We start from the raw sequence: 13,430 nt of genomic DNA, 5'->3' as shown, positions 1-13,430 counted from the left end.
GTCATGTCTGTATTCCCCCTATAGATGTCATGTCTGTATTCCCCCTATAGGTCATGTCTGTATTCCTATAGATGTCATGTCTGTATTCCCCCTATAGGTCATGTCTGTATTCCTATAGATGTCATGTCTGTATTCCCCCTATAGATGTCATGTCTGTATTCCCCCTATAGATGTCATGTCTGTATTCCCCCTATAGGTCATGTCTGTATTCCCCCTATAGGTCATGTCTGTATTCCTATAGATGTCATGTCGGTATTCCCCCTATAGATGTCATGTCCGTATTCCCACTATAGCTGTCATGTCCGTATTCCCCCTATAGATGTCATGTATGTGTTCCCCCTATAGATGTCATGTCTGTATTCCCACTATAGCTGTCATGTCTGTATTCCCACTATAGCCTGTCATGTCTGTATTCCCCCTATAGATGTCATGTCTGTATTCCCCCTATAGATGTCATGTCTGTATTCCCCCTATAGATGTCATGTCTGTATTCCCCCTATAGATGTCATGTCTGTATTCCCCCTATAGCCTGTCATGTCTGTATTCCCCCTATAGCCTGTCATGTCTGTATTCCCCCTATAGCCTGTCATGTCTGTATTCCCCCTATAGCCTGTCATGTCTGTATTCCCCCTATAGCCTGTCATGTCTGTATTCCCCCTATAGCCTGTCATGTCTGTATTCCCCCTATAGCTGTCATGTCTGTATTCCCCCTATAGCTGTCATGTCTGTATTCCCCCTATAGATGTCATGTCTGTATTCCCACTATAGCCTGTCATGTCTGTATTCCCCCTATAGATGTCATGTCTGTATTCCCCCTATAGATGTCATGTCTGTATTCCCCCTATAGATGTCATGTCTGTATTCCCCCTATAGATGTCATGTCTGTATTCTCCCTATAGCCTGTCATGTCTGTATTCCCCCTATAGCCTGTCATGTCTGTATTCCCCCTATAGCCTGTCATGTCTGTATTCCCCCTATAGCCTGTCATGTCTGTATTCCCCCTATAGATGTCATGTCTGTATTCCCCCTATAGCCTGTCATGTCTGTATTCCCCCTATAGATGTCATGTCTGTATTCCCCCTATAGCCTGTCATGTCTGTATTCCCCCTATAGCCTGTCATGTCTGTATTCCCCCTATAGATGTCATGTCTGTATTCCCCCTATAGCCTGTCATGTCTGTATTCCCCATATAGCCTGTCATGTCTGTATTCCCCCTATAGCCTGTCATGTCTGTATTCCCCCTATAGCCTGTCATGTCTGTATTCCCCCTATAGATGTCATGTCTGTATTCCCCCTATAGATGTCATGTCTGTATTCCCCCTATAGATGTCATGTCTGTATTCCCCCTATAGATGTCATGTCTGTATTCCCCCTATAGCTGTCATGTCTGTATTCCCCCTATAGATGTCATGTCTGTATTCCCCCTATAGCCTGTCATGTCTGTATTTCCCCTATAGATGTCATGTCTGTATTCCCCCTATAGCTGTCAGTCATTATGCTTTTCCTGTAGATCAGTGCTGTCTTTGAGGTTAAAATGAAGCTCGAATCCAGTTGAAATGTGCCAAACACCACTGAACGTAACTTTCAGTTTAAGCGGTTGAAATTCTGTTTTACCTGATGAAGTAGAAGGCTATGAGCAGTGCAGTCCCCAGCAGAGCTCCCACTATGATCCCAGTAACAGCAGATACTCCTAGTCCACCTGCTCGGAGAGGAAGACGGAGGCTATTAGTTAGGCTAACGACACCTCTGCTACACACCCGTGTTACACTATATTTTCTTAACTTGATTGTCTAGAGTGCCAGATAGGTGGGGTGTGCAGGTATTCAGCCCTTCGGGGACTACCTCAGACAAGCTCATCGTGTGGAGGATGATTTCAAATGTATATCGAAAACCGGAGATGAATACCTGCAGGCTAGATCTGAATACCTGCATGCTAGAGCTGTATACCTGCATGCTAGATCTGAATACCTGCATGTTAGAGCTGAATACCTGCATGCTAGAGCTGAATACCTGCATGCTAGAGCTGAATACCTGCAGGCTAGAGCTGAATACCTGCAGGCTAGAGCTGAATACCTGCAGGCTAGAGCTGAATACCTGCATGCTAGAGCTGAATACCTGCATGCTAGATCTGAATACCTGCATGCTAGATCTGAATACCTGCATGCTAGATCTGAATACCTGCATGCTAGATCTGAATACCTGCATGCTAGATCTGAATACCTGCATGCTAGATCTGAATACCTGCATGTTAGAGCTGAATACCTGCATGCTAGAGCTGAATACCTGCATGCTAGAGCTCAATACCTGCATGCTAGAGCTGAATACCTGCATGCTAGATCTGAATACCTGCAGGCTAGAGCTGAATACCTGCATGCTAGAGCTGAATACCTGCATGCTAGATCTGAATACCTGCATGCTAGATCTGAATACCTGCATGCTAGAGCTGAATACCTGCATGCTAGAGCTGAATACCTGCATGCTAGAGCTGAATACCTGCATGCTAGAGCTGAATACCTGCAGGCTAGAGCTGAATACCTGCAGGCTAGAGCTGAATACCTGCAGGCTAGAGCTGAATACCTGCATGCTAGAGCTGAATACCTGCATGCTAGAGCTGAATACCTGCATGCTAGAGCTGAATACCTGCAGGCTTGAGCTGAATACCTGCAGGCTTGAGCTGAATACCTGCAGGCTAGAGCTTCTGTTTCCTTTATTAGCTCTAAAGTATTGTAGAGCTCCTGCATCTAAATATATACAGTACTGTCGAGTCTCATGTCAAGCACTGAACCCCTACATTAAACATCTGCACTGAGCCCCTACATTAAACATCTGCACTGAGCCCCTACATTAAACATCTGAGACAAAACTTGGGGTGTTTCAATCTCATGGTTTGATGTGTGGAGACAGAGACAGAAGCTGTGGAGATAATTTACATGATGTGTCAGACAGGTCTGTGTTTGTTGGTGGAGACAGAGAGAACAGGACAGGTCTGTTTGTTAGTGGAGACAGAGAGAACAGGACAGGTCTGTTTGTTAGTGGAGACAGAGAACAGGACAGGTCTGTTTGTTAGTGGAGACAGAGAACAGGACAGGTCTGTTTGTTAGTGGAGACAGAGACAACAGGACAGGTCTGTTTGTTAGTGGAGACAGAGACAACAGGACAGGTCTGTTTGTTAGTGGAGACAGAGACAGAGAGAACAGGACAGGTCTGTTTGTTAGTGGAGACAGAGAGAACAGGACAGGTCTGTTTGTTAGTGGAGACAGAGAACAGGACAGGTTTGTTTGTTAGTGGAGACAGAGAGAACAGGACAGGTCTGTTTGTTAGTGGAGACAGAGACAACAGGACAGGTCTGTTTGTTAGTGGAGACAGAGAGAACAGGACAGGTATGTTTATTAGTGGAGACAGAGACAACAGGACAGGTCTGTTTGTTAGTTGAGACAGAGACAACAGGACAGGTCTGTTTGTTAGTGGAGACAGAGAGAACAGAACAGGTCTGTTTGTTGGTGAGTGTAGTGGTGGAGACATACACAATAATTTGTGTCTTATTAGTTTAAGCACACTGTGTTTTTGTCTATTTTTGTGACTAAGATGAAGGTCAGATCAAATTTTATGACCAATTTATGCAGAAATCCCGGTAATTCCAAAAGGTTCACATAGTTTTTCTTGTCCCTGTATATTAGAGATAATTTACATGATTTGTCTGGCAGGTCTGTGTGGTGCACTCTGTGCCGTCCTTTCAGTGTGAAGAGTTCAGGGTTGAACACCGGAAGCATCTGGAAACTCTCGTTCACACCAAAGTAGTTACACACCGTCTGAAAACACAAACACCAAAGAGGTTAGCTACAGACCTCTGAAACAAGGACAGTCAATCTCATACTCTGTTAGCATTTTCCTGCTGGCTGCAACTCAAAAAAAGGTCCATAAATATAAAGATCATTAAGATCATATTACAGAATCAGTAACAATAAACACAGCACGCAAAGAAACTGAAAGAAGTGATCCCATCCCAGTCCCCCAGCATCCCATCCCATTCCCCCAACGTCTCATCCCATTCCCCCCAGGGTCCCATCCCATTCCCCCCAGGGTCCCATCCCATTCTTCCAACGCCCCATCCCATTCTTCCAACGCCCCATCCCATTTCCCCCAACGTCCCATCCCAGTCCCCCAACCCCTCATCCCAGTCCCCCAACCCCGCCATTCCCCCAGCGTCCCATCCCATTCCCCCAACGTCCCATCTAAGTCCCCCAACCCCTCATCCCATTTCCCCCAACCCCTCATCCCATTTCCCCCAACCCCTCATCCAATTTCCCCCAACCCCTCATCCCATTCCCCCCAACCCCTCATCCCATTCCCCCCAACCCCTCATCCCATTCCCCCCAACCCCTCATCCCATTCCCCCCAACCCCTCATCCCATTCCCCCAACGCTCCATCCCATTCCAAGGTCATATTTTTCCATATTCTGTTCCAATCAGGCTTCTACTGCAGTGGGCTAAATCAGGGTCACACAGAGTTCTTTAACCTTCTACTGCAGTGGACTAAATCAGGGTCACACAGAGTTCTTTAGCCTTCTACTGCAGTGGGCTAAATCAGGGTCACAGTGTTTCTTGGTAGTCTTAAACAAATCACCTTATACACCTCACACACATGGTTCTGGGCTTAACAAAAAGAAGACGCCTGCACTATGTCAGATATAGAGTTGAAATGTATTACATTTTGAGTTTGCATCCCAATAGTATGCTTTATATACGTCACAGAAGACTGAAATATAACACACCTGTTCGACATAGAAACACTGGCAAGTTTTTGGGGAAATTATCTTTATTAACTATGAAATTATGAAAAACATGAATAACATTCCACTCGCTTTTGAGCATTGACTCCAGGAAAAGTGCTACAGGGTTTCTCAGGTTCCCTTAGATCTGTAGACCATACTTTTTTAATGGCTAGCTCAGAATATGAGCATTCCAAAAGGTGTTTATATGCTATGGAGATCAGTCCTTTCGGAAGCCCAGATCATTTATTTATAAATTCCATCATTAGATGGTTCGGTAGTTGGCTTTCCCAAGGGACTCCAGAGGCCAGCATTGCTGACCTAAGTTGGAAATCTAGAAAAAAAAGGAGTTGCCTGGTCATGTGTATTTCAAATCTAAATGTAATATCTTGGAATTTATTTCAAACCATTACTATCTATGACATGGATAGGGTACGGATTACACATTTGGAACATAGGGGGATGCAAAAGACGGCCCTCGCGATTGCCAAGCATTATTGTGAAATATTGGAGTATTTGCATACCAATTTGATTCCCAGTTACATTGTTTTTCAATGTACAGTCCTTTATGAAGATAATCTATAAGGGGGCATTTGACAAGACAAATGGCAGTATATGGTTTAAACCCGTCGGATCACTGGGGAGGCAGGAGGTTACAGGATTAGGTTGAAGTTATCTGTTCTTACATCATAGGTATTGGGTCGGTTTGCTTTTTAGATTATTATTATTAATACAATCACATAGACAGGTGGGACCTGATCCTAGATTACCACTCCTACTGAGAGACTCTTCATGACCTGATCCTAGATTAACACTCCTACTGAGAGACTCTTCATGACCTGATCCTAGATCACCACTCCTACTGAGAGACTCTTCATGACCTGATCCTAGATCACCACTCCTACTGAGACTCTTTCTGACCTGATCCTAGATCACCACTCCTTCTCTGGGATGCTCGGCCCTCTGAATGACGGCCCTGATCAAGAGCCATGCAGGAGGTTCAGGATTAGGTTGAGGCCCTGTTCTTACCTCATAGGTGCCTGCCTCTGTGTTGGTCATGCTCATCACAGAGAAGTCTCCGTATCTGTCCCCGTTGAAGTCCATAGACACCTGACCTGCGATGCCTGCCCAGCGACCAGAGGACCAGCGGCATGTAAAGAATGGCAGAATTAATTAGCTACAAGAGCCCAACATTCCAAGGAAAACAGAGAACAGAGAGCGGAGTGGAGAAATTCCAGCACCGGCCAATATAACAGGAAATCCCATCTCTCCTCCCGCCGTTTGTGTTGGCAGGCCCTAGTAGAATTGTAATTTCATCCCTCCGCCTGTGTTCCCAAATGTTTGGCATTTAAAAAATATTATTTCTATTAACAAGAAAATATGACCCTGTTCTTGACAATTCCTACTGACGAAAACATCGTTATTTAAGAGCTGGCAATGTGGCGGTTTGGCCTCTTAACCGTTTTGTCCAGTGGACATGTGCTCTGCGACTGCAATCTAATCATTGCCGATGAAAGGCAACACTGTAGTCAGCGTTGCCTCTGACTCATCCCCCTCCAAATTAGACAACACATTAATTGTAGTTTAGCTTTCATATTCTGTTGTCTTGAGGAGATATTCTGGTGCTGCAATCCTACACACATTCTGCAAAGGAAATCTGGGGGATTTCAACAGTTTTCTGGTTAACAGGTCTGGGGATATGACTTTCTGGTTAACAGGTCTGGGGATATGACTTTTTGGTTAACAGGTCTGGGGATATGACTTTTTGGTTAACAGGTCTGGGGATATGACTTTTTGGTTAACAGGTCTGGAGAGACAGAATGCTGCACTAGCTGCTCACTCTACTCTATATTACACTGAGACAGAATCCCTGTGTAAGGAATAGGGTGCCATTGGGACACGTATCTCACTGTGTAAGGAATAGGGTGCCATTGGGACACGTATCTCACTGTGTAAGGAATAGGGTGACATTGGGACACGTATCTCACTGTGTAAGGAATAGGGTGCCATTGGGACACGTATCTCACTGTGTAAGGAATAGGGTGACATTGGGACACGTATCTCACTGTGTAAGGAATAGGGTGACATTGGGACACGTACCTCCCTGTGTAAGGAATAGGGTGACATTGGGACACGTACCTCCCTGTGTAAGGAATAGGGTGACATTGGGACACGTACCTCCCTGTGTAAGGAATAGGGTGACATTGGGACACGTACCTCCCTGTGTAAGGAATAGGGTGCCATTGGGACACGTACCTCACTGTGTAAGGAATAGGGTGACATTGGGACACGTATCTCACCGTGTAAGGAATAGGGTGCCATTGGGACACGTATCTCACTGTGTAAGGAATAGGGTGCCATTGGGACACGTATCTCACTGTTTAAGGAATAGGGTGACATTGGGACACGTATCTCACTGTGTAAGGAATAGGGTGACATTGGGACACGTATCTCACTGTGTAAGGAATAGGGTGCCGTTGGGACATAGGTTTAATAATGAGCAGAGGGTTTTTTGTTTTTTTTACCTTCAAATGTTCTGTTCCACATGCGATAGGTGATCTCTGCTCCGTCCTTCTTGGTGAGGCCGTTCCTGATGGCTTCGTGCAGCGCCAGGGCGTACAGCAGCAATGCATCATGGAACCCTTCCACGAACATGTTGATCTGGAGGGGGAGACAACAGACAGGAATATTAGAATCACAATAATACATGAAGATAGGGATGAAACTAATGAATGAATGACAGATTCATCACTTTAAAAAAGGAACCAAAAACAGATAGTTCTTTCATACTGTTACAAGGTGTTGTCTTGCAGTGGGTCTCTGGCATTCAAATACTTTAGAGTGATTAATGAGAAGAAAACATTGGACCCAGATGCAAAAGTCTGTTAGATGGATCCGTTCCTCTTTACTCAGGTTGTCAAGGCAACTGCCAACAACTAATTTGGCAATTTATTGAAGGGAGGGAGGGAGGGAGGGAGGGGGGGATGATGGGAGGAAGGAGAGCTGATAACAGAGGATGGTAGGGTAAGGTACAGAAGAGGTCGTCCCCGCCCCAGTCTGGTGATGGCAGGGGAAACACTGAATTCCAATGCATACGTAACATCTCAGAATGATGATTCAAATCAAATCAAACTTTATTTGTCACGTGCGCTGAATACAACAGGAGTGGTGGGTTGGAATCAGGCGCAGAGAGCAGGGTTCAGTAAATCGTGATTTATTTTCCGACCAAAAAACGGTCACGCCAACATACAGGGCGCATAGAACAGACCAGCCCAAACACAGGACCAAACAGTCCGGAGAATACACACATGAAACCACAACCAACAGAGTAACAAAAAACACACCAGCACAAAACAAGGGCGGGTCAAACTACTACATATAGGGAAGCTAATTAAACTAAAATACACACAGGTGAAACTAATAAGACAAAACCAACAGACAAACGAAAAAGGGATCGGTAGTGGCTAGTAGGACGGTGACGACGACCGCCCCGAGCACCGCCCGAACAGGCAGGAGAGCCAACTTCGGCGGAAGTCGTGACACCTTACTGTGAAATGCTGACTTACAAGCCCTTAACCAACAGCGCAGTTGAGTTAAGAAAATATTTACCAAATAAAGTTTAAAAAATAATTAAAAGTAACACAATAACAAGGCTATATAGAGGGGGTATAGGTTAGTAATGTCTAGTATCATATAGTTGTATGATCTTCTACGTCATTAACAAAGTAACACTGTGAATATTTCAGCCTGATTTGTGTTTTGTGTTTGTGGAAACACAATGCCCACTGCTTACCATATCAGTCATGAAACACCACAGAAAATCACAGCCATAATTTTCTTTTCACTGGCAATTTACAACCTAAGTACTAGAAAAATAATGAGTTACTCCGCATACACAGTCTCTTACTAAACAAACAATTTGGTCTATGTTTGTTTTCACAAAAAAAAAAAAAAAAAAAAGATATTGAAATGTTTCCCATTCCACTTAGACACAGTGCGTCATTGTGTGTGATTACCCATCTCATAGCGTGGTCCTGTAGAAGACCTGTATGCTGCGTTCTAATGGGGCACAACAACATGCTCTACCTCGTTCTACGTGGTCTCCTCTAAGCCAGATGATTCATGGAGGAACCAAGGTTCATCTCACCTCCATTTTCCAACACAGTAATCAGTTTTCTAAAACAATGTTCTCTTTAATCAACTGTAACTATGTGTCTTTACTTCCTTTCAGTAATATATATTAATATATATATTAATGGAATGGGAGTGATGTTGGGGGCTGCAGGGCCTGGGTTAACCTCTACATCACCAGAGGAAAAAAGGAGGAATAGGATAAGGGTAAGGCTAAAGGCTAAAAGAACTGGTCGTCTAGTGTGTTCGGAACAGAGAGAAAAGGTAGCAGATTTCTGGGCGCAGAAGAATAGATTCAAGGCATATTGTACAGACAAGGGTATGGTAGGATGTGAGTACAGTGCAGGTAAACCTAGGCATTGAGTGACGATGAGAGAGGTTTTGTCTCTAGAGACATCATTTAGAGCAGGTGAGGTCACCGCACGTGTGGGAGGTGAAACAAAAGGTCTAGCTAAGGCATATTGAGCAGGGCTGGAGGTTCTACAGTGAAATAAGATAATCATAATCACTAACCAAATCAGCAATAGTCAAGGCATATTGACATTACGGAGAGGCATGTGTAGCCGAGTGATCATAGGGTCCAGTGAGTAGCTAGGCGAGCTGGAGGCACGGCAATTCAGACAGCTAGCAGGCCGGGGCTGGCAGATGGGCCTCAGAGGGACGTCGCAACGGGAGAGCCTGTTGAAACCCCCTCGGACAGTTACGTCGGCAGACCTGTCGTGATGGATCGGCGGGGCTCCGTATCGGCAGCAGAGGGTACGGGCCAATTGGCAAAAGAGATATTGAAGCCCAGGAATTGTCTGATGGATCTCTTCGGCTAGCCGGGAGATGGGCCTAGCTCGAGGCTAACTCCAGGCTAACTGGTGCTTGCTTCGGGACAGAGACGTTAGCCAGGAGTAGCCACTCGGATAGCAGACCTGCGATGATCCGGAGTAAAGATTCAGAGCTTGCGGTAGGAATCACGATATTTCTACTGCAATCCGGAGAGAAAAAGCAGTCCGATATTCTCTGGATTGATATCACGCTGTGCAGACTGGCAGGAATTGACCGGGCTGAGGCTGGCTGATGTCCGAGTTAACGGTGATGTGGCTAACTGACTACTATCTAGTAGCTAGTTAGCTGGCTGGCACTGAAGAAAGTTATGGTTCTAAAGTATAACAAATAGCGGATCCATACCGCATTGGGTGAGGCGGGTTGCAGGAGAGTATGTTCAGTCCGTAGATTTGAGATTAAAAATACAAAAAATACAGACGAAGAAAAAAAACTGTAAAAACACGTATATACATGAAGAAAATCAACCAAACATGGATGAAGGTGCCTTTCAGGAATGATAAAGATCAACCAAACATGGATGAAGGTGCCTTTCAGGAATGATGAAGATCAACCAAACATGGATGAAGGTGCCTCCTACTCAATCCCCTTCACAAGACAATTATCTGTGTGCTGCCGATGACAAACACTAATAGTTGATAAACCCTAAGAGCTGTGGATACTGTTAGACTGACAATAATAGTTGATACACCCTAAGAGCTGTGGATCCTGTTAGACTGACACTAATAGTTGATACCCTAAGACCTGTGGATACTGTTAGACTGACACTAATAGTTGATACACCCTAAGAGCTGTGGATACTGTTAGACTGACAATAATAGTTGATACCCTAAGAGCTGTGGATCCTGTTAGACTGACACTAATAGTTGATACCCTAAGACCTGTGGATACTGTTAGACTGACACTAATAGTTGATACACCCTAAGAGATGTGGATACTGTTAGACTGACAATAATAGTTGATACCCTAAGAGCTGTGGATTCTGTTAGACTGACACCCTAAGAGCTGTGGATACTGTTAGACTGACACCCTAAGAGCTATGGATACTGTTAGACTGACAATAGTAGTTAATACCCTAAGAGCTGTGGATCCTGTTAGACTGACACTAATAGTTGATACACCCTAAGAGCTGTGGATCCTGTTAGACTGACACTAATAGTTGATACCCTAAGAGCTGTGGATACTGTTAGACTGGCACTAATAGTTGATACACCCTAAGAGCTGTGGATACTGTTAGACTGGCACTAATAGTTGATACCCCCTAATGGCTGTGGATCCTGTTAGACTGACACCCTAAGAGCTGTGGATCCTGTTAGACTGACACTAATAGTTGATACCCTAAGAGCTGTGGATACTGTTAGACTGACACTAATAGTTGATACCCTAAGAGCTGTGGATACTGTTAGACTGGCACTAATAGTTGATACCCTAAGAGCTGTGGATACTGTTAGACTGACACTAATAGTTGATACCCTAAGAGCTGTGGATCCTGTTAGACTGACACTAATAGTTGATACCCTAAGAGCTGTGGATACTGTTAGACTGACACTAATAGTTGGAAGGGATACGGCTTTTGTCAAAATGGACTTTTCGTAGCAGATTTGGTGAACTTACGCAGTAGGTTAGGAGAATTAGGTTAAGATTAGGAGAAGGATTAGGGTTAGCTAAAAATGCCCCAAAATATATATTTTTCACGTCAAATTGGTCATAAGCTGACCCACGAGGCTGATACTATGCACAGAGGGCTGTGGTTTCATATCTCAGAGTGCGTTTGCTTTCTCAACGCTGATAACACAAGCAGTTGACGTACTTTCCCCCGTTCCAAATATATGGTTCAATTGTTTCAGAGGGAATTACACAGTTCCAAAAATACCCACACACAGAGCTAAGATTTATCAGAGAACATTTTTGCAGAACAAAAATGCTGACCTGATCTATTCTGAAGAAATTATATAGGAGCCAAGGTTTCAGTCTACAGTACATGACATCCTGCTTCCACTTAACAATGAGCACCTTCAAAACCCATGTATGTTACAGAAGTTATATAAGTAGGTACAGCGGATTGTAAGCAGAATACACACTGTTACACCTGTTACATAGTACTGCTGTTACATAGTACTGCTGTATGACCTATTACATAGTACTGCTGTTACATAGTACTGCTGTAGGACCTGTTACATAGTACTGCTGTTACATAGTACTGCTGTAGGACCTGTTACATAGTACTGCTGTTACATAGTACTGCTGTAGGACCTGTTACATAGTACTGCTGTTACATAGTACTGCTGTAGGATCTGTTATATAGTACTGCTGTAGGACCTGTTGCATAGTACTGCTGTAGGAACTGTTACATAGTACATAGTACTGCTGTAGGACCTGTTACATAGTACTGCTGTAGGACCTGTTACATAGTACTGCTGTAGGACCTGTTACATTGTACTGCTGTAGGACCTGTTACATAGTACTGCTGTAGGACCTGTTACATAGTACTGCTGTAGGACCTGTTACATAGTACTGCTGTAGGACATGTTACATAGTACATAGTACTGCTGTAGGACCTGTTACATAGTACTGCTGTAGGACCTGTTACATAGTACTGCTGTAGGACCTGTTACATAGTACTGCTGTAGGACCTGTTACATAGTACTGCTGTAGGACCTGTTACATAGTACTGCTGTAGGACCTGTTACATAGTACTGCTGTAGGACCTGTTACATAGTACTGCTGTAGGACCTGTTACATTGTACTGCTGTAGGGCCTGTTACATTGTACTGCTGTAGGGCCTGTTACATTGTACTGCTGTAGGGCCTGTTACATAGTACTGCTGTAGGGCCTGTTACATAGTACTGCTGTAGGACCTGTTACATAGTACTGCTGTTACATAGTACATAGTCCTGCTGTAGGACCTGTTACATAGTACTGCTGTATGGACCTGTTACATAGTACTGCTGTAGGACCTGTTACATAGTACTGCTGTAGGACCTGTTACATAGTACATAGTACTGTTGTAGGACCTGTTACATAGTCCTGCTGTAGGAACTATTACATAGTACTGCTGTAGGAGATGTTACATAGTACTGCTGTAGGAACTGTTACATAGTACATTGCACTGCTGTAGGACCTGTTACATAGTACTGCTGTAGGACCTGTTACATAGTACTGCTGTAGGACCTGTTACATAGTACTGCTGTAGGACCTGTTACATAGTACTGCTGTAGGAACTATTACATAGTACATAGTACTGCTGTAGGACCTGTTACATAGTACTGCTGTAGGAGATGTTACATAGTACTGCTGTAGGAGATGTTACATAGTACTGCTGTAGGAGCTGTTACATAGTACTGCTGTATGGACCTGTTACATAGTACTGCTGTAGGACCTGTTACTTAGTACTGCTGTAGGACCTGTTACATAGTACTGCTGTAGGACCTGTTACATAGTATTGCTGTAGGACCTGTTACATAGTACTGCTGTAGGAACTATTACATAGTACATAGTACTGCTGTAGGACCTGTTACATAGTACTGCTGTAGGAGATGTTACATAGTACTGCTGTAGGAGATGTTACATAGTACTGCTGTATGGACCTGTTACATAGTACTGCTGTATGGACCTGTTACATAGTACTGCTGTAGGACCTGTTACATAGTACTGCTGTAGGAACTATTACATAGTACATAGTACTGCTGTAGGACCTGT

At 44.1% G+C, this 13,430-nt stretch overlaps 1 protein-coding gene across 3 annotated transcripts in view; it reads right to left on the bottom strand.

The window, feature by feature from the left end:
- Positions 1 to 13,430, bottom strand: part of LOC110525063 (atrial natriuretic peptide receptor 3) — a 50,655-nt gene that overhangs the window by 1,318 nt on the left and 35,907 nt on the right. For all 3 annotated transcript variants that reach the window (XM_036979198.1, XM_036979197.1, XM_036979199.1), the window contains 4 exons: positions 7,295 to 7,430; positions 5,799 to 5,893; positions 3,689 to 3,809; positions 1,615 to 1,699 (listed from right to left, as the gene is read on the bottom strand). In XM_036979198.1, the coding sequence (XP_036835093.1) occupies positions 1,615 to 1,699; positions 3,689 to 3,809; positions 5,799 to 5,893; positions 7,295 to 7,430 (437 nt within the window). The remainder of the gene's footprint in view (positions 1 to 1,614; positions 1,700 to 3,688; positions 3,810 to 5,798; positions 5,894 to 7,294; positions 7,431 to 13,430) is intronic.

The sequence above is a fragment of the Oncorhynchus mykiss genome, chromosome 6 (genome assembly GCF_013265735.2).
Source record: "Oncorhynchus mykiss isolate Arlee chromosome 6, USDA_OmykA_1.1, whole genome shotgun sequence".
NCBI classification, from domain to species: domain Eukaryota; kingdom Metazoa; phylum Chordata; class Actinopteri; order Salmoniformes; family Salmonidae; genus Oncorhynchus; species Oncorhynchus mykiss.
This window is presented reverse-complemented; position numbering and strand designations above follow the sequence as displayed.